This window comes from Haliaeetus leucocephalus, unplaced genomic scaffold (genome assembly GCF_000737465.1).
Source record: "Haliaeetus leucocephalus isolate CR32 unplaced genomic scaffold, Haliaeetus_leucocephalus-4.0 Scaffold384, whole genome shotgun sequence".
Lineage (NCBI taxonomy): Eukaryota > Metazoa > Chordata > Aves > Accipitriformes > Accipitridae > Haliaeetus > Haliaeetus leucocephalus.
Window position 1 is genome coordinate 8,935,679 of NW_010972820.1, and position 22,551 is coordinate 8,958,229.

Here is a 22,551-nt window from a genome sequence, read left to right on the forward strand (position 1 = left end):
AAGGTATTAATTTATGCTAGTTTTTGGTTGGTTTATAAATCTTTTAGTCTTGAGTGGGTCAAGTTTAGCTTTGTTCAAGGCTATAGCACAAACGTCTCCTTGCAGTGCTCTGTGATGATCTTGTCTCCCTTTTTTCTTTTTGCTGCTCAGCTATAAAGTAAATTCAGAGAACATATATTTTTTTCAGAAATAAAATCTCTTTATTTTAAAATTCAGACACGTGCTTATACCAAAACAGATGCCAGAGAGACCTGGTATTCATTCCTGGTTTTAAGCAAAACTGTGGCTTTCAGGGCTATATAACCAGATACAGTGATTTTAATGAATCTTTACAACTTTACACCTCCCTGCCGATACTCAAGATAGTTTTGCAGGCACTTCAGCAATCTTTCTGTCAATGGCCTCTCACAACAGAATCCAAGAAATGTCAGAGATTTCCAGGGGTTAAAAAAAAAAAAAGAGAAAGAAGGAAGAAGCAAAGATGGTATCTTTACAGTGTGATGTTAAATGTGGCCAGCTCCCTACCAATTTTCTGCCATGTGCATTTCTCCTCCCTGGCCTCCACGCCACCTCCATTTCCAACAGCTCTCCCACTGCCACGGCACTGATTGCCCTCCTAAAGTTCCTCCATTGCCAACCTCTGCTTTGTAACAGGACCTGTATAATTTTCAGAGATTCTTGAATAAGAAGAGTCTTTAGTAAGAGCTGTTAAGTCCTGATTTCATAGGAACTCTGGCTTTTGGGCAAATGCTTCAATTATTTTTCCTAAGTCTTCCTGCAGCCACAGACTGTGGTGGCACATGGAGTCATGCTTCCAGTAGCTTTCTGTGATCCACTTCTTTCTCTGCTGCTGTGTGCTCCTTCTGGCAGTGACTGCAAATGGCTGGTGACAGCCTCTGTCAGAAACGGGTACTATCACCTCCCAGTTGAGCAAGTCCATACATGTATTTCTTCTGGTGAGCTTTGTGTTCAGGCTGTTCTTAGAATCTGTCACCTTTCCATTAAGAAAAATACTGCTTCTCCACTGAGATGCCAGGAACTAAGGACTTAGATGATTTTCACTCTAATTTTCCTTAATTCAATTGTAATTAATTTTCTTTAAAAGACAAGAAAAAAATCCCCAACCCACAAAAATCAGTTCCAAATGCAGAACAACAAAAGCGTGAGGGTACACAATATTGTTTTGGACCATAACCTAGTTAGAAATTATTTGCAGAGGATTACTGGATTCAGGTTAGAATTTCAAATGATGTTGTAATCGGGGATCTGAGATTTTAATCTGGATATCTCTCTGCTTAATACAAATCATACCCTTATCATGGGCCAGACTTGCTGCCCAAGACATTGATGCTAATTTTAAAATTTCAAAATAAACTGAAGTATTACTTATTGTTACCTTATGTCAAGTATTTTCAGCCTACAGTTTATGAGGAAGAGAATGGCACTTTCATTTTCCTTCCTCACCCACCTTGTTGTAAGAAAGTTTTTCTCAGTTTTTTCCTTTTTTGTTTTATGTTTCCCTTTCAAAAAAACAATGCTTAATGTTAAACTGGAAGTGTTGCATATTACTTGTAAGTATACTGGACCACCAGAATGTAAAAATAACATCCTATGTAAAGGTAGGAAAAAAGTATGGCAACAAAAGCGGGTATCTCTGAAATGAGGTGGAATGGTGTTTGTGCCTGATTCTGGCAGAAAATATTTTAACTGGTGAAGCTGCAAAAATATAGAGTGAGCTGTGGTGACACAAGATAAGTGTTAGCACAAGTTAAATCCGTTCTGATAATTATCTAGGCCTAAGAAAGTAAATTCTTTTTCTTGAAAACAAAGTTTCTGTTTATTGTTCTTTAAACTTTGAGGGAAATTTATCCAAAATTCTGCCATCCTAGTGTGACAAAACTGCTGACTAAAGAAATATCTTTGACACTGCATTAGTGACTGAAGGCTCCCTGCCCAAAGCAGTGGAGAATGGGTCTTTGGAACTGAATCCACAGAGAGCAGGGTGCCCGTTTGCCTAAATTAGTTGATAAGAAAGCACATATTCAGTTTATATCTTCAGTCTTGCTTCTCTTCTGGGCTGAGGCTGTACTTAGTAAAGATGGCTCTATACAGCTGGGTGCTATATCCTTCCTACTCTTGGAAGGATTTCCCAGGGAGGTGAAGAATGAGGGTTTGAATCCACTCAAGCTGAGAAGGGAACTGCACACAGGTTTCCCTCCTTCTGCAGAAGAGCTCTGGCTCTTGAGGTATTGAAGACTAAAGGAGGAAAAGGCATGTAGGGAACCTTACTGTTGAATAGTGGTTAGGCACTTTCAGGAATACGAAGCATGTGACAAAGGCTTTCAGGACTAGCAGTCCGCATTTAGTTGCCTAAATCCCATGCAAGTCTCTTTTTGGGTATGATGCATCTTTCTCTTTGGGCCCCAGTCTTTCTGTATATCCAAGAACAGTTACAGTGAGAGAATAAATTCCTCAGAGCCTGCAAAACACTGATCTATGGTGATAACCTGGGCTGTCCAAGGTAACTCTTAATGAAATATGGCTGAGGGTCTGGTTCATGTCTTTCCTGGGGCTTACGGTAGCAACAGCATCACCTTACATAGGGATAATACCAAAAATGTTCTTGAAAATGTAGAATGTAACTTGGGATGAGTTGTTACTATTACATTTCTCTTGAAGGCTTTGGGAAACACATGGAAAAAGCCAATAGCACTTTGCAAAAGGTAGTGGTGGTCAGAAGATTTAGAGAGAAGGATGCATTGCTCACCTGTTCCAGCTGGACTAGAGAAACAAGTGAAACACAAGTCTACACAGGAGTCTGCTTTAATCCATCATTCTACTTTATGAAGCATTTTCACCACACAGCATTTTCACCAATTAGCATTTGATAGCAGTTTAAGTAAGGGCCACAGGGTTATCTAAGGAAAAAGCCAACAACCTATTTCATAGTCACTGACTCCTCATTTGGCAGCAGTGCTCTTGGAGGGCTTGGGTAGTACCCGGCAGTTGCTGAGCTATTTGAGGAAAATCGTGTAAATCTATAATCCAGTGGTAAATCTGAAAGACAGAAACATACCATATCTGATTAGCAACACAGCCCGAATCACATAAAAAAATAAACCTGCTGTGAATAGGAGTACTTCTTAAGGCCTTGAGCTGTTTGCTCACCAGCATTAGAACTCAATCAGATTGCGTGATCACATATTTATCTGACATCTTCAGCTGTCCAAGGGATTGACTTTCAGAGTTTACTCAACTGCAGTAAAAGATATTCAGTTCCCTGATTGCTGAAATAATGCTAGTCATTGAAAACGATTTAACTAATGCTTAAAAACTAAACAAAAATATTCATTGAGCCTAGATGGAATTTCCCCACTAGAACCCTTTCAAGTTCATTCTTCAATTTGTCACCTTTCTCTTTTATCTCATAAGAGGGCTATGTCTAAAACAAAGAAGTCCTTTTTTTTTTTTTATGGGTATTATAGCAAGATTCCCCAAATGGACCCACTCTTAGACCTTCTTGCAGTCCAGTGTTAACAACGTAATTTTGTACCAAGCATTCTTAGAAATCGGCACTTGTAACTTGGCGTACTCATCACTTCCAATCTGTAATGAACACTGAATGCATTAAAATAGCTCTGAACAGTCAAAGCTTTCTTTTCTGTAGCTTTTAAAAAAAGTCTTTGCTGCCAGCAGTGACCCGCCCACCCTCACAGCCAGAAAACTGATACTTCCCATGCTCACCTCTTATTCAAAGTTCAAGAAACCAAATTAAAAAAACATACAAATAAAACTTTATTCAAGAAACAATTACCCTTCCAAGAAATGGAAAAGAAAACCCAACAAAAACAAGGGCTAGCTCCTTCCCCAGTTGTCTGTTTAGAACCAAAGCGAAACATAAAAACTATTACTCAGCTCATCTGAACAGTAAGTTATTAATGACAACTTTTTGTTGTTGTTGTTTGGAGTAAATTTGGGGTGATGATATACTCTCCCTATACACTACAAATTTTTTGGTGCTCAGCAGCTTTTGTGAAACAGAAAAACACAATCTTGGCAGTTTCGGCACAAACAACAGGAAGTTCAGGTCTGTCTCACAAGCGACTCGTACGCAGGCACCAGGACTGCATCCAGGTCTGCAGCTTTAGAACCATATTAAACATAACTAAAGCAAGCAAATTAGTATTTAGATCCAGCCGAAAAATCAGATAGAGGATGGAATAAAGTAGGAATGGGAGGAGACTCGACTGGAAGTGAATTACGCTTTATGAAGTGGGTTACTTTAGCTTGTCAAAGAAGTACATTTTCTCATTTTGTCTGAGTCAGGGGAATCTCTGGAGCCCACTCTGAGCACTGCAGAACAGGCAGATGTTTTTCTAGTCTGCGGAGGGCCCAATGGATTTACTGGCTGCTGAGTCTATTTATGACAGCTCTGTTTAAAACAAAGGTTTCCAAAAAAACAAATAATAAGAAAAAAGAAAGCAAATATTTCTGAATATCTTCATAAGCTATAAAAACCAAATAACATACAGTTACTTTTATATAAAAGCTTTCACTAGCTTTTTAGTCTAGCAGTCAGGAGTCTCCCAAGAGTGGTTTAACCGAAGAGCAGCACAAATGAGGCAGACTTACTGCAGAGTTGCTTATGCTGAAGAAAAGAAACAGTTGGATCAAAACAGTAATTTTGTTCATATTTCCTGGTAAACTAGCTTTATACAATCAGCTTAAACAACAAACCCATTCTACGCACAAGACTCCAGAAAAGAATAATCCCTTTTTTACATATTCAAACCCCAATCTACCCATTTAAATTTTGCTTTTGTCTGAGCAAGCTGACTTTGGAAGATGATCAGAAGGTATCCATATTTAAAAATATGGCAACACTGAAAATTGCATGCAGCATGAAGCAGATACTGTTCTTCACTCATGAAGCTGGTTTTATGTATCACAAACAGGAATAATCTTCCTGTATTTCCAGTTTTCCTCCTTTTTATCAATGGTTGCATTTGCAGCGTCTGCTTTGCCTGGAATATGCAACATTTTATATTACTGCTTTATTTGTGTGATGTATTTATGAGAAAGCTCTGGACTGATCCAGAAAGGCATACTTGGAATCTTAGTGGCTATAAAAACACATGGTGAGGAAGAAGGGCAAGTATACAGGGAAAGAGAAATGAACATTTTTTTTCCTGGGGAATGCAAAATTTATGAAAAAATGAAAACCCAGAAAATGTCTTAGATGAAGACAGCTGTAAGTTCATTTAAACTAAGGTCTTTGAAATCTTTACAACTTAAAACGAATCGCCATTGCCCTGGATTGCAAGAGGATCACGTGAATTGTACAGCAAAGCTCAGTCCAACTTCTTTTGATGTAAATGACAATGGTATCACTAGATCCAGCAATACTGGCTCATCAGCAAAGAACCATGATACAAGTCTGGAGTCTGCCTCCTGGACATAGCAGCAATTCATTTCGTATCTGGTCTTATTCCATATTATCACTGATGACATAGAGAAGAAATAAGCAGCTCTATTTTGCTAAACTGAAAGGTTTGCACACGCCACAGCTTGATGCAAAAGCATGCAAAAAATAAGATACAGTATTTGACAATAAAGCCAGTCTCAGGAAAAAAATAGTTGCTGATTTCCAAGTTGATAATTTTCCTAGTGTTTTTGCCAGTAAATTTCTCCAGGTTTTGCTACTATGCATGCTCCAAACTGCTGCTGTCATGGCAGACCTTTGCATCTTGGCACCCACTTCTCATCTAACCCTGATGGAGAGTCATAAATTAGGCAGGGGGCAGATACCCAGTCCTCTCTGAGATATAATTTGACAGTGAGGCTCTAATCAGTCCTAACCTACACTGATAATGAATTCAGCACAAAAGTCATCCAATATTGCCACTACCCTAAAACACCCACCAAACATTGAACAAACTAAACAGCTTGAGGCTGTAAGAATGAACTAGCTGGCTCCACCCGATTGCTTGAGGACCACAATCCCAGAATTTTTCTATCCTACTTAGGTAATTCCACCCAGACTCATTATGCTCCCAAGACACATAGGATATTTGCTTTTAGAGCCAAAGACTCCTAGAAGTCAGACACGGAGGGTCTCAAGGTCTTTCTAGACCCTTTCTAGATCTACAGAAATGTCAGTTATTAGATGCATCACCCTGAATTTCTGTCCCACTCCTTTCTTTGCTCCCACACCAAAGGTTGAGTGCAAGGGAGTGATGAAAACCAGTCTCCTTTGCAGTGACCATTCAGCGTTCCAGTGTTTGCCAACGGCTTGGGCAGCCCTCACGGGTTATACCCCTTAGCCTGAGCTCAGAAGCAGGACTCCTGCCCTGCCCTACCTCGCCTGCAGGACTCCAGCAGCCCTGGTATAAATAAAATGGCAATGAGGACGTTTGAACAGTAACCACTGTCAGTTACTGTGTTCCAGCTGCTGTGTTCCAGTTATCCAGATCCAGGTATTAAGTGACATTAATTACAACATTGTGCTATGATGCTCATGTATACCCATATCCATGCATGTATTTAAGTGTTACGGATGGATTTATTTCATAGTTATTAAGCTGACAACATCTCAATGTCTGTGTGCTGTCCAGTTAGTGTAAGCCAACTAAATGAAAGCCACAAGCTTTTATCAGAAGAAAAATTAGAGTTCCAGCCACAAGGAAAGAAAAGGAAACCACAAGAAGAACGGAAAACGTAATATTCTCGATGAGTGATCAGGAAAATATTTGAGTAACTGAATGGAAGACAATTATAATCTAATCCAGACACAGGCCTGCTTGATAAACTTAATACTAATGTCTAATCTTTTTTTTGAGATTTCCCTGAACAAACCAATACATTAAACAAATATAATCCTAACTAAGCTCTTTAGATGGAAAGCATTTTCTTCAATTAAAAGCACAGTCCAAGACTGAAACAGATTTCTCCCCAAATACACAGCAGAAATGTCAGGAATCATTTTGCAGTATTGACCAACAAAAGCAAAGCCAACATTTTTTAATCATGACACCACAGCAGCATCCCCATGACGAGTCAGAAGCCCTACAGAAAGCAGAACTCCCCTCCCCTCTCTGAGGTCTGCTCCCTGGCAGTCAGCAGGGCTGGAGCCGTACGCTGGAGAAACCTCCTAGTAAACAGCAGGGTTGTGTTCTTAAGTGAATCCAAACATATCCTCCTGACTGTCACCAAGGAAAAGGCACAGGGAGGAAAACTAAAACCTCATCAGCGATACCCAAGTTTTAACTTGACAAATCTTTAAACTGCTTAACTGTGGCAAATCTCAGAAGACACAGACAGAGCTCTATCTTACGGCTCAGCATCTAGGTGGTATAACTATAGGGGCAGACCATCAGCCAGTATTAATTCTTTTGCTTTTACAAGAATTCCAGTAATTTACACTGGCTTAGAAGCTTTGCCATAAAACTTTGCTTATATTTCAAAGCTGCTGTTGAAGAAAATTATTAATTTAAAATATTAATTTTTTAATGGCAACAATTTCTAATAATAATTTCTTAACAGTGGAGTAAGCACAACTGCTGCAGGAGAGCTCACCAGTTTGGCTGGGCTGTTGAGGGATCTACTACCTGACTTGCCAACCTACAGGTGAACTATAACAGGTGTTGTTTTTTTAAAATACTAAATGTTTTTATCTCCTGACCCGTTTCTATTTTATAACAGTCAAAGCAGCGCTTGCAGCAAGAGCTCAGAATGTGAAGGAGCATGCTAGTGGTAAAAAGAAAAAAACCTCAAGGTCACAAGTAGATTTATCTGATAGCAGTTATTTTTAGCAAAACTTCTAAGGCTGATTTTCCTAAACAGGACGTCAGATGTTTGCTGTACCAAAACAAAGTGCCCGAAATACTGAAGTCAGCACGAGGAAAAGTATTCCTTCTGTCAATTGCATGAAAGTCATTGCTGCTGTCTGCATACTCTGTGACTCGAAAGTTAGAGGAGGAGGAGGAGGAGAAGGGAGGGTACCTGTGCGGGGTGGCATGGGAAAGGGGGTACTCCTCAGTACAGGTATGCTCTATAGAAGGAAGTTACGAAAACTTCCGAGTCTGGATGTAGCTGGCACTTGCAGTGTGCTATATGAGCCAGGGCAGCCAAGAAAAAAGACTAAAACTAGCCTCAGTTAAAATGCAGGTTTGCTGCTTCAATGGCACCTGCTTAAGAGCTTTTGCTAACACAGGTGTATTGGTCGGAGATCATGCCTGCGGCTCTGCCAGTAGACGTCTGTGGCATGAGCTTGGCCTGAGGAAGAGCTTCACTGCCATTGGGGTTTATCACTGGTCACTCTTCTGCTGTATCTAACATAGAATTGGGTGACATTGGAGAAAACCCGAGTGACAAACTGGGGAGATGTGGAGCAGCAGCCTTGCTCTCAGAGTTTTGCAGAGGGATGAGTGCCCAGGAGAGGGAAAGACCATCCCATCATGGTTGTTGCCATTGCCTGCGGCGTGCAGTTTCACCACAATTATCTTGGGAGTAACAAGTCACATTGCTTTGGGTCCACCCTACGGCCAAGGGACTGCTGACCCTGGCTTGAACAAAACAGCTGTGCACAAGGCATGCACTAAACTCACATCTGAGACTGATAGAGTCTGCAGCGAAGAAAAGCCTTAGAAATTCCGTTACTGTTTTGTATTTATATAAGAAAACTCATTATTTGTATGTGAGGGAAATTTCTCTCATTTTTGTTTAAGTTTAAATGGTGATTTTTGGAGATCCTTTGAGAAAATAGCCCTGTGTGGTTCTTTGCTTGATCTGGAATCAATCAAAAGAAAATATTGGACTACAATATTTTTAAATATTTAGATGAAGACTTAATCTAAAAAAAAATCCTAAGAGAATGCCAAGATCCTACTAGCAGGTGTTAAGTCTTTCAGGGATCTGTTAATTAATTTCTGTCTGAATGACTCATCCTGGATCTAAGGGCAGTGGGAAGGGCTTCTGAGGTAAGTTGAAGAAGTTAGCCTGCAAACAAGCAATTGTGTGAGATGACAGGCATTTCTGATTGATTAAGAAAAAGAAATAAGTTGCATTTTGAGACTGCGAAGGAGCTATATTAAGATCCATGCAGTGATAATACGCCCCTTTACTTTCATTTTGAGGTAAACTCACCAAGATCAACCTTACTCTCCTAACTTGGGTTAATGTTGTCATGTTCCCCTCTCTTGTAAAACAAATGTTTTCTTTCCTTTTCCCTATTTTTTCCTCCGGATGGGTGACAAACATTGCTTACCTTAAGGTAAAAAGCCACACACAGACACACATTAGGCTTTTTAAGCAGTGAAGACAAAGCCTACATTGTTTTGTGTGTGTGTGTTACCATCTTAATCCAGAGGGAATATGTTAGGCACCAATCCAGAGTACATAAATGCTTCCAGCAACTTTTTCTTGTACATGTGAGGTTGCAGGTTATGTAAAATTCCAACCTGGTCAAAGAAATATTTCCTGTACTTGGTGACTTGCCTATTTTCACTGTTTTTCACACTCAAAAACTATCAACACTTTGTATTACCACCAGTGTTTTTAATGAAGCAATCTAAACCCACCCCGTAAGTCTGCGATCTAGTCAAAACCCAATTATAGCTTTAATTATAGCCTGCAAATGAAATTATGCTGCCTGACTTGAAGGATAACTTTAAAGCAGAAATTACTGAGTGGTTCCCCCTTTCTTAATGAGTTGCTCATGAGTTCTCCCTTTAATCTTTTAGAGGTGGCTGTACTTTGACATCTCACAGAGCAGAATAACGATGGCAGGAACATTTCTGTCAGTTATTGGCTAGGAAGTAATCTTTTGGGTTCTGCATGATTTGACACGGCCTTCAGGGACACAAGTCAATACACCTTTCTGGAGGAGGAAGGAAAGGCTGAACGAATTCTAATACACTGAAAGCTGTCCTTTTATGTTGAAAATTACCGTCAAGTAGTCAAATACTTTGGGAAAGTTGGGGTCTCAGACCCTCTGGGAAATAACTGGGTCCTGAAGACTTTTTGCAAGCTAGTTCTGATCTATTGAATAATAATTTGTTATGATTGAAATGCAGTTTATTGTCGGTTTCAGTTGTATTTCGCAGCTGAAAAAATAAATGGATTATATTTCTCTGTTGTGTTGAGCATGTTTTTCTTTCTTTTAAATGAAGAACACTTAAACCTTAAACTAGTTTTCTGGAACAGATGAATCAGATTTTCATTATCTGATGCTTTTCAATTTACATATAGAGCAAGATGCTGTTAATACATTCAGAACACGTATCTTCTCTCTAGTCAATTATCTTTACTATCTGTTTTTTTACTTGCATCAAAAACCTCAGAACCAGAAAACCTCAGAAATGTTGCCGTTGTAGATGTATACCAATTTTTCACCAAACATAAAAATACCTTTCTTGCACAAAAAGTTTCATTATAAAAATGACCTCTTTGGCCTTTTAGTAGCAACTACCATTTATAGCAGCTAAGCCCTGAAGCAGTTTAAATCCTCAAAGCATTTTTATAAACTTAAGTCTTTAGATGGTATTGTATAGATAGTCTTACACTGAAGCTGTTAAGTAAAAGCATGGTTGTAAGGTAAGGCATTAAATAGAAAAGATTACTGCTAATTAACAAGTAATGTACAATACAGATAGTTCTATATGTTTAAGGAAATTATATGCTATTGTATTATTTGAATAAGAGCACATAATTATCACTCTAGTTACAGGAAAGACTAATCTAATTTTAATAGGAGCTGGATTTGACTTTTAATGATGTAATATCAATGAAAAGACATAGAACTAATGTATTAAAATATGGGGGATTTTTTGTTTCATTTCAGCAATAATTATGAACGATACTGTTCAGGATATAGAAGGGAGTATATGGCTACATGCTTAGTGAAATTCATGACTTCCATGGTAATAGTTGATTCTTCAAGGGCATTCACCTTTAAAATACCTGTTGAAGAAAGAGCGTGAGGTTTGCAATTTGTAGCTGATCTGTGACAGGCAGACCCATGTACCTGCGACTCACGCTTTGCCAGTTCTGGCGCCCCAGCCACAGCTGCCTTGGGCTTTCCATTGTGCAGATAATTTGCAACTCTAAGCAGAAACATGAACTTCTTTGCTATGGTTCACTGGCAATTTTATCATTATATTTATACAGCAAGCAGGCTGACGACTCAAACTCCTGCAGAAAGTGGCAGGGTACAGATCTGTAGACCTCTTTAAAGAGACAGCTTTGGTAATTTATAACGGAGATTTTTCTCTTGTACTAGCTAACTGAAATAACAATAAGGCATAAAGAAAAACTTATGCACACATATGGGCAAAGCATGATAAGATTTCGTATAGCATGCAGGATTTAAAAAAAATGCATTATCCTCATGCATGACACAAGCTTAGTTATCAAATCTCCAAAGTGTGAAATGAACTCTGCCTCCATAAAACATTTACATTTGCACAAATTCTTCTCTGAAATGCAACTCTCTTCAGCTGCAACATTGCTCAAACTCCTGTTCTTGCTTGCAGTAATTTTTAATCCTATGACAAACCTCACCATTCAGAGGTTATGAGACAAGTTGAAGAGATTACATTAACAATCATCAAATTTATAAAAAGCTTTTTTTGGGTTCTCCTTATTAGGATTTAGAGCTCACTTTCTTAAGCTTTTCTTTGCAACAAAGAACAAAACAAACATACCACAATTCCCCCATAAGCTCTAAAACTGCACAGTTGCTTACCATTGAACTTTTTGAAGTGGGACTTTTATAAAAATACCAACCATAATGAGATTCAAAGGAAAAGGATTAGCTTGAAATATGCATATCATTTTGGGGATCAAAGAATTGTTAATCAAATATCCACCTGAAATGGTAGCACTGGATAGTTATTTTAGTGACTTTTTCCTACAAAAACTTGCTTAGAAAATAAGATATTTATATTTGATCTTCTTTGTAAATCAGAGAGATCTTCTGTAATTATTGTTGGAATACCTACGTGATGCAGGACATTATTTATATTATATGCATTTTTATATGCATATATTATATGCATTTATATGCATATCTGCAAATTTGATCAAACAGCCACAGAGTAGTGGTTGCCTGCTCCTTGAATGTAAAATTCAGATTATTCAGGTATGATAGATAAGAGTACCCGCCTCTACTTGGCTCATACCAAACTTTCTGAAGTGGAGGAGGATGTATTAGAAACTGTGGTTTATGCAAAACGCCATTTTTCAGACAGACCCCTATACCTTTTAATTTCTATGTGTGAGCTCAAACATAACATTCCCATGGTAACGGATCCTGGTTTGAAAAATTTGGCTTACGATATCATTGTGCTTGAAAGTGCTCAAAATCTGTAAGGGAGCTTTAAATGAGGAGAGATTCAACAGCAGAAAAGTGAAGAAACAGATGGATTTGTGAACGAGGCATGTAGAATAGGAGTAGGGGCATTGGCTTCTACTATTTTATTAACCATGTACTGTCAATATAATCAAGAGCTCATCAGCTTTCCAGTACTTGAGAAGAACTGCCCTGCTTACTGGAAGTGGGTAAGGAGAATTAGCTCATAAAAGACCTATGAAATGTTTAGAAAACTTTCAACTTAACTCATCTCTTAATATTACAAAGATATAACCATAATGCTGCTCTTCAGTTAAACCTTTTTAATGTCGTCTTAATGTCAAGGTGATAATGTCTTAAATGAAGAGTTTTATTTGAGCTTTATCTGATTTCCACTCCAAACTGAGGAGAGTACACAGAAGGTATTATAGAAGATCCTTTCTGTCCTTTGGGCAATTTTAACAACAAACAAAATGTCCTTCTTCATGCACAAGGAAAAAGCCAATTTCTTTTCAGGGACTATCAGGGGAGTTTAGATGACAAACTGTGACGCAGTAATCTGCAATCCCACTAATACTTTCCTTGCCAGAGGGAAGATTAAATTTCAGAATTTCTAACACATCTTTGAATGCAAGCCCCTTTTGAGTCAGATACTGAATTTTAAAGTAAAGACAGGGACAGAAGTGTTGAAGAATGACTACACTCGATTAGCACAGAAAGCTAATGAAGAATAGATTGGGTTATCTTTTGTCCAAACTGTCATTTTACTAATTACACATACAATTTGTTTACATGTTCTGTTATTTTATAGTTTGAATGGCCAAAACCTGCAACAGCACCATTCCCTGTGAAACCCTTTCCCTACAATGCTCTTTGGTAAGTACCATATCGTTGCCTTTAGTTACATGTATAAATTCTTCAGGTGAAACTATCAGAAGGCATCTGCACCAAACTTACAACATGTTGGCGAAAAAAGAGAACCGTCAAAGTTGTTTCTATTCCAGCTTCTCAATCCAGATCTATAGCTTATTTTTAACTTTTTAACATATTTCCTCTATTTAAGAAAAACAGAAAACAGGCTTGAAGGGTTTTATTACCCAAAATGAATTTCTGATAACTCTCTCAAAGGAACTCTCATATGAACTTTGATGCAAACTGCGTTATTTTTGTAAAACACCACTACTATTGAATAATGTGGGATAATTTTTGGAATAACCTTTTCCAATGAAAAATGTGTCTTGAGAAGTAAACCCAGCTGTTCTTTATGCACAGATATACGTTGCACCCGGACAATCGATTTTGAAGTCAGCACCGCAGCAATTGTCTGCCTTTCACCAAATATGTTTGCAGACTGCAAGCTGTTGGGATATTTACTTGCACGTGGCACTTACTATTGCTCCCACAGACGTACAAAGGCCGGGTCACACATCGCTGATAGCGAAGCCCTGGTGAGCCCCCGCCTCACGGGAGGCTGGAGCACACCTCCAGGGGGGCGGCCGCTCCTTCGGCTGGGTCAGGCTGAGCCGGGTGCCGGTGCCGGGAGCTGGGCTCGTACGGTCGGCACACCGGCAGCCTGGCTGCGCGTTTGGGCTCGGGGGATCTGGAAGAAAGGCCTGTGTTTTTGCAGCTTGGCAGTGGAAAGTCCTCTGCTGGTAGTTAAGGGAGATGAATAGAAGAGGAAAAGCTGGAGTGCATCAAACTCGCATAACCCGTTTGAATCTCTTCTAGCTAGTTATTCCCAAATAGCTGCAGCTAAGCTATGACTTACAACTGCAGCCAAAAACTTCAGGGCTTGGCAAAGCAGAGGCTCTCACAGCTTGCTGTGACAGGAGTCAAACAAGGTATTCGAGAGGAGTCAGGAATTCCTCAACATCCATAATAATGAACATCTGCTCTTCCGCACAAACAAACAAGAAATACCTCTCTCTCTAAGAAACCAGAGATGTTCTCGTACCTTTAGCTTTGAGTCTGCCCTCAGGCGCACAGCTGCAAGTTAAAAATGTTATTTTTCCCCTGTCCTTTAGCTCTGGGGTACAAGTTTCACAGACACCAGCCCCTGCCCCAGCACCGGCACACAGTGTCCCTCGTAATGGAGGAACAGACTTGGCAGGGGCTCCACCGCTGATGACGGGCAGCTACGCTACTCGCTGATTTACACAGATATGCCTTTCTGGTTCTCACCCCTTCACCTGTAGCTGGAAACCTGGTGGTACGTTTGTGGACTAAAGCCTTTTCTAGCCCTGCAAACTGCACTGTGGTTGGGGGGAGCGTGGCTGACCGACGTGCTTCCTCTAGGCCAACGCTTCCAAAGCAAGCCACGGAATGACTCTGGAAAAGGTATTAGAAGGGAGTTTTACAGAAGTTACCTTTCTCTTGGCAACTTCCCTTGGTAGACTTGGGCACTTTAGGCTGAAATACAGAGTGCAACATGGCAAATATCAGAAGCATCAATAAATTGTGGCACCATATGAGTTTTCTGGTTTGAGATATCCTTACAATGTATGTACATGTGTAGAATATGGTGGCAAAGAACAGGTCTATCACGTGTTCTGGTGTAGAAATAACTGCTGGGCAAATCTGAAATGCTCTCTCATAACAACTTTTTATTCCTTGGTCTTAAGCATGAAGTAGGGAACAGATGCTGGACAAAGTGGTTAGTAAACTAAATGGTTGCTGTGTTCACACAGCTAAGCACCTCATTCATTTAATAATTTGTTTATTCCTTTAGATATGGTATATCAATAAAGTTCAGTAATGCAAAATGATAGACTGAGGATAGATAGATAGAGGGTCTTCACCACCACTTCATAATCAACCAATATGTACTGCAGTTGCAAACTTATTGCAGTATTACTGCTACAACTATTGCTACAAACCATCCAAAATAATGTATGGTCCCTCCAGGGATAAACATTAGTGGAAATCAGAAGATCAGCCATAATTGTACCTTTGACGCAGCTTTGATGTAAGAAGGTAGAAAGCCTGGGCTGGTTTCTCAATTAGGTGAATTTTTGGAGAACAAGACGTTGATTGTGATGGCCTTGTTCTCCAGATAAGGAGAATGTTTTAGGCTCCAGCTCCATCCATAATGATGCAGTTTCAAAAGCAATACACACATTTAAAATAAAATAAAAAAAAAAAAAAAAAAAGAGAAGCACAGTCCTAGGCATTCTTGGCTTAATTACATTCTTGTGTTTGTTCATCTCCATTTCAACTCTAAGGGATAAATGAGATGATGGAGGAAGGATAACAAGCCAGATCTGAGAGAAACATATTTGGAAGTGTAAAAACCCCAAGTAACTTTGCATGTGTTTGTTTCCTAATGTAACTCATAACTGAAAGCAGAAACAGCAAAACACTGTGGTGAAGTCCTGACCAAGTTCAGGAACTCATCTACAGTCTGTTAAATGTTGCATCCTATTTCTAACATAGGATAAATTAAACCTCTAATATTTGCAGAGACAAACAAACAACTGAAGTATCAGACAACTATTAAAAGCACAAACATTGAAATAATTAATAGCCACTAGCATTAACTGTTGTGTGATACGAACAGAGTATTTTTGAATGTATTTTGGATATATGCAATCTCAAAAATAGATCTACGGTATTAAAAAGTTACTATGAATACTACATGTTCATTAAAAAAAAAAAAAAAAAAGCCATCTTCCTTACCTGCTATTGCTTCAAGACTGGGGATTGCAATAGTGCTGTAAGTGCTAATACATTTACAGGACCATGTGCGAACTAAGGTTTCCTCTGCATTTTCCAGGCCTGGCAATCTGTCCACGAAGAAAGAGCCCCACTGTTTAGATACAAAGTAAGGAGCTTTGAGCTGATCTCCCTGAAAGAAAAATAAATAAATATGTAATCTTAAAAAACCGGAAATCTTTCTCGTTCCAACCACAAGCATTAATTTAAGAAACTCCAGTGTTTCTCTGATTTTCTGAGAAAACTTTATTGTATCTCAGAACTAATGTGACTTTAAAATATTGTAAAGAAAAACAATAACTATCTTCCTCCCATAAGTCCCCAAGCTCATGTTTACACAATTTATGGATTCCCTAGGACATAAAAAGTTGGCTTTAAATATATTTCCCTTAAAAAATCTTCTCTTTTCCCTGTTTTCGACCGTGTGAATAGCCTGCTCCCTTTCTCTGCTGGAGAAGCTGGGTAACTGTGACACAGACTGTAATCCAGCCCGGACCTCCTCCCAGGAGAAAGGAGTCTCCTGGTGCTGGATGGAGTAACTGTGAAGAACGCATCATGCCACCCGTGTCGTGTTATCTGTTCCTGAGCTGAGGAATGACTGAGAACAGAGCTGCAGGATCAATGCAGAGCCATTCAGTTGCCTAGCAAATTGTGAAAAATTGAATTTTTTCACGTATATTTTCAGACAACAACATGTAGACTCATTATGTTTTAAAGAAAGCATTAAAGCAGCATTGGGAAAACTGAATTTTTTAGCAGTTCATCTTGAAACCTGTTATATATTGCCATGAGCAGCCAGAAAAAGCTCCAGGAGGCCTCTACAGAAAGATGAAAAAATGGAAAACAAAACTGTGAGCTACATACACTATAGAAAATCTGTTGAAGTCATCTGAGTGCAAAGTAACTTTTCAGACCAGCAAAGCATAAAAGAACAGATATCCTAGTGTGTGCCTCCAGATTCTTGAACTTTTGTACTTTATTTTTCATTTAACCCCTTTCTTAATAGTTTTGAGAATCTGCTGAAATAATTTGCGTGTGTGACAGAAGTCCATGGCTTTTGATCACAAGAAAGCCGTTGATCCAGCCAAACAGACCATGTCAGTAAACACAAAGCCATTCTTTTTGTTATTCTGCGTAACAGTTTTTTCTCTGAGTGTAGCTGGGGGTGGGGGGGAAGTATTGATTTGGACAAATATAGATATTGGTTTCTATCTATCTTCTGATGTAAATAGGTTGGAACCAACCCCCCATCTTTTGTTTCAAAACCAGCAGTTAACTTGAGAGCTGGGCTCTTTTGTTGTTTGGTGGTTTTTTTTTCCCCCCTCACACACAGGGACAGCATCTTACACTTTTTTTTGGCCAAATCTTATCTTTCCATGCAATTCCCAGGACTTCACAAGTTATAATTAAATGTAGATGCTACGCTGACTTAAAATCTGTTTGCCTGCTGGATGACACATGCAGAAAACTCTTAAGGCTGTTCCAGCTGTTCAGGTGATTAATGAAAACAACCCCAGTATTGGCCCACACAAGCATTTGCACAAAAGACAGGGCCTCATTTATTGACAGGAGAAAAAAATTGAGGCTTCTGCTTTTTGAAATGTATGATTGGTTCAACAGGCAATTAAAATTTTTTCAGAGGTCTGATTCTCAGAGTGGGAATTTCTTCCTTGTTAAGGAGGAGGGAGTTACATTTTGGATTTACAGCCCAAGCCCTTAATAAAACCAAACCCGGTTAGATATGAGAGTTGTCTTCAAGTCAGCTGGTAAAGAATTCCCATCGTTTTGCTATTAGCTTATCTCCACATTGACAAGGGTGGTTTGGTAGTGATGCTAAATCTTTATCTCAAATCTGAAAAGAGCTGTCAAAACTTTGTCCCCATCCTTTGGAAACATCTGACATCGCTCTCCCTGCCATCCCTAGCTGCTGCCTACACAATGTCCATATCTCACCTGCAGCATATGCAGCCTGCAAGGAAGGAAAGATCACATACCATGAAGCCTATACACCTGTGAAATGAGGCAAAAGTCCCCTGGTAACATCGCTACTCCTCACACGCCTGGAGACACACGTTCAGCAGTGGGGCCAAGGAGCTCTGGAAGGTGCACCAGCCACTCCTGTAGTCCCCTGACACAGGGCTTGCTCTTGCAGCAGGACAGTAGGTCCTGGGAAGCGCTGAGCAATTCCTCTTTCCTATGCAAAACCCCCAAGTGTGTGGTTTTGCTCTCGGTATACTGGTCAGACAGTAGCAGGTCAGATGTTGATTGTGTCAGTTGAGGGTACGAAGCCTCAAAGACTACGTCTAGACTTCAGAGAAATAACGAAGGTACGAGCATTCCCCAAGTCCCAGTGCTCTCCACTAAGTTAAACCACCTGGAATACTTCTATCACCTTTGCTTTATTAACTGCAGACAAATAGGGCCTGTTAACAGAGCAGACAAGAATGGATGGTACTGATGGCTGTATGCTTTGTGCCAAGGTAGTAACAGCACCCTTAATGCCAGAAAAAACAATGCTCAAAATACAGTTTTGCCGGCAGAATGGCAAGTATTTGAGGTGTTTCCGCCAGCACAGCTGTGCTGGTCACAACAACCAGATGTTCCCAAGTAACACAGCCATGCTGGGTGTGCAAACCTGCCACTGGTCTAACTTTTGCACAGAACCTGCCCTCCACAAGTCATGTGCAAATATAAAACATTTCACCCACGATCATTACAGCTAAACTTCAACATGGATCACTATAAGCAGACTTCCTTTAAAATAAAATGAATTTCACTTCAGGATATTGCTTTAAGGATATGGCTTTAACTTGCCAGGCTTCGTGACAGACCATCAGGTTGGTCTTGAATATACTGTTAGATTTGTGTTAAACCAGAATAAAGAGACAGAGCCAAAAGGCACAGAGGATTAGCCCTTGTCGAAGGTCATGCTGAGGGAGTCAGGGAAATTCAGGGGGCTAAGGGCCCTGATCCCCCCAACCAACCAGCCACTAGGCAATACTGCAAAAATTAGTTTTCCTTTCTAACTGCAAAAATATCATCTATATCTGCCAATAACTTCTTCAATTTCTACTCCATTCATTCCTATAGCCCAAGGTTTTTACACACTGACTAGCTCCTCTGTAATCGCTTCCCTCGAAATCCTGGGATGAATTCCATCTTTTCTTCGAGTTTTCATTGATGGAATTGATCACACATTTAAAGAACAGAAGGCAAAAACAAAGCCTCCAGCCAAGCAAACAAACCCCCAAATCTGGGGGGAATCTCGTTTCAACACAATGCTTGGTATTTTATTTTTCCCCTGCATGCTGCAATTCACTTAGGAGCCGAGTAATTGCATGAATAGTTTTTGGTTTGCTATTCTCCTGCTCATTTGGTTATGACTCATGCACTTGAAAGAATTGCAGTTGTTACCATAATTTCACAGTTATGTGTATCTGGCTTAGATCATGCATTTAATTGAAGGGAAAAGACAAAAACTGCTAATGAAAATGGAAATTACTAGCCTCCCAGTTTGTGTGCGAGGAGGTTGTTTTCTTCTCCTCTCTGTTAGTGATGAAATACCAGTCAAACAACTGAAAGCAGTTTTTTTGTCATTTCTTTCTGAAAGATGCAATTGCAAATTAGAAGTAATACTGTATTTCTTTAATAATATTTTGTAAAGATTGATAGAAGGGAAGACTGCATCTTGTATTAAACATTCAGTCCCTCTCTGCACACACAGCATGGCATGGAAAGTCTGCAATAATAGTGTATTTTTTTTATTGCCAATGAATGAGAAGGCTGATAAATAAGACTAAATCTAATTTATTAGTGCCTAATTTTCAAAAACACCTGACTTTGTACAATCCTTTGAGTTGGATTTTTTCCCCTCTTAACCAAAGGGCTAATGGGAGAAGTTGATTAGGGGAATGAAAATAAAACTTTCATAGGCTTGTAAAGGGAGTCCCTTTGAACTAGTCCTGTTAAGTCAGTGGTGTCCAGTCAACTGCAGAGATATGGATGTGACCTGTTGTTCAGACTCCAGTGAGCAGCATGGTAATGAAATAACACCACTGACCTGCCATGGCCCCCCTGGTTCAGATTCCTTTAATCAACGCAATTCATTTCTCCCTTGCTTGCTTGCTGTCACTGGTAGCGGATGTAAACTGAACAGGGGTTGTGGGTGGCAGGGGTGGTGTCTCCCTGAGATACTGCAATCTCTTATCAGGAATACTACAGTGTTAGTGAAATGTCAAGCACCTGTCTAAAAGTCTCAATTTTCTGCTTGATAACTGCAGCGATAGAGAAGATGGATCTTGTGAGCAGTTGACCAGAGGTACTGCAACAAGAGAAAACCAAATAAATCATCATCAAGGGCTTAGAAACACATCACTCAATAACTCCTTCTTTGTACTTCCAGGAAAAGAAACCTGTTCTGGCTGTCTGTTTAAATATGTGTGCTTCAAAAGCATATATTGAACATGCTTAAGAAACCATGGTTGCACAAAACCCCCCCAAACCTTACAGAGATGTAAGTCCTATGCTGCAATGCAGCAGAGTCTCCAGTCAGAGAATGAACAAGTTTATGGAGGAGAATGAGTTATTTTTATAGAATTAATTAATTAAATTAAATTATATTAACCTATGTAGCACTACTACTCAGTCTTCCTTCCCCCTGCCCCCCGCTTTCTTACTGGGAAACACATTTTTCTTGACAGGAGACTTAAGTTTGTTTGTCTTAATTTTTGTTTTTCTACAACCCAGGAAAAAGCCTAAACATTAATGATTACATTTCCTTATTTCAGTGACTGAAATGTCCTTGTCTGACCTTAGTTTAGAAATCAGGATAGTGGGGGACAATATTAGATATGTCTATTAAAAAAGTAGAGAAATAGATGTCACATCTATATTGTTTTAGTCACATTGAAGTCATCCTTTTCTCCACAAAACCCAGGGGCTTTTAAAATGCTTCTTAGGTTAAAAACATCTCTAGTGTAAAAGCACCCCATAAAAATCTTCCTATCAGTAAGTTAACTTTTAAATCACAAAGAGTAATTATTTAAGAAGAAAAAAAAAGTTAAGTGCTTTTCAAAGCAAAGTGCAAAAAGCATATATATCTCTCTGCAATTAGAAGAAAATGACCTATTTATTTGGAACATAAGAAAAGAAACACTTCAAATGGGACTGAAGCTGCAGTGTAGCTCCTACATAGAACACATTGGAGGTATAACGCTGCCACGTCGGCTGCCTGAGAGCTGTTGCCTATCTACTGTGTTTTTCGGCAGCGGAGAGAAGAATAAACCACAGTAACCTTCCAGCTTCTCTGGGAGAATTGAAGTGTGGCAGTTGTGCTAAGGCCCCACTTCCCAGCTGCGATCAACCTGAAAATGACATTATTTATCTGAGGTAACTCAGTAGTCTGCATTGGACCAGACTTCGAAACAGTGCCTCTTATCTGAGTGCAGCCATCACCAAAATAAACAACCTACGAGGGAAGCAGCAAATTAAAAGTTCTTTGTATATAAGGAAAGCACAAGCAAACTGTATTTCACAGAGAGAGAAAGACAGCTTTAAAACAACCTAATAAAAATTCCTCCCTGTTTACAGTTGGCCACGACATGCAGGGAAACATCATGAACTCGGCAGAGTTCAGGTGCTGGACTTGTGATAAGCGGCCATGAAATTTCTCCTTGTAGGACGCAAGGCAGGTTCTTGTTACTGAAAAGAAGACTATGTTTTTTGGTTAAGGGACTGTACATACAGCTCTTTTTCTGAGGTCTGCGATTTAGCTCCAGGTAGAAGCTCTGCGTCACCCAAGCAATGCCAAGCTGGGACAGGATGGCACCTCCCGGTGCGGCAAGGACAGTAGGTCTGTGAGGGATGCTGATGCTGCTAGCAGCCTGGTATGATAAGCAGGCTCATTCTCAGTGCAGGTGGCGTGAGGCTTTATTGTAACTTGCTTTCTTCTGTTCCAGGAAACATCTGCAAGGAACCCTTACCTCATATTTTCCTTTCTTCTCCAAGGGCTCAGATTCAGTCTCTGCAGGCAGCGTAACTTTGTCCCCTAGAAGCTCCTCTAAGATGAAGACGGTTTCCCAGTTGCTATAGTGACGAGCTGGGAAAATATCTGAGTGCATGCTGTCACCAAAATAAACAACCTACAAGGGAAGCAGCAAATTAAAAGTTCGTTGTATGTGAGGAAAACACAAGCAAACTGTATTTCACAGAGAGAGAAAAAGCTTTAAAACAACCTAATAAAAATTCCTCCGTGTTTACAGTTGGCCGTGACACACACAGATCTTATTAATATCACAGTTTGGGGTTTTATCTTCAACCAGCTCCGTAAGGAAAAGGCTGGCCCTGCACACCCTCCTCGCTCTCACCCTGCAGGGGCATTGGACGGAGATGCCTGGCTGGGACCGGCACAGGGGCCACTGCTGAGATTTTTGACTGACAGAAATAGCCTGCCAGGAAGCAGTGGAAAAGACTACCAAGAAAATACACTAAAC

At 39.7% G+C, this 22,551-nt stretch overlaps 1 protein-coding gene across 1 annotated transcript in view; it reads right to left on the reverse strand.

The window, feature by feature from the left end:
- Positions 1-2,807: 2,807 nt before the first annotated feature.
- NT5DC1 (5'-nucleotidase domain containing 1) overlaps positions 2,808-22,551 on the reverse strand; it is a 148,881-nt gene continuing 129,137 nt past the window's right edge. Inside the window, exons 10-12 of the mRNA XM_010573436.1 lie at positions 22,042-22,200; positions 16,025-16,193; positions 2,808-3,057 (exon numbers count right to left, since the gene is read on the reverse strand). Coding sequence (XP_010571738.1) covers positions 2,939-3,057; positions 16,025-16,193; positions 22,042-22,200 — 447 coding nt within the window. The 3' untranslated portion in view covers positions 2,808-2,938. The remainder of the gene's footprint in view (positions 3,058-16,024; positions 16,194-22,041; positions 22,201-22,551) is intronic.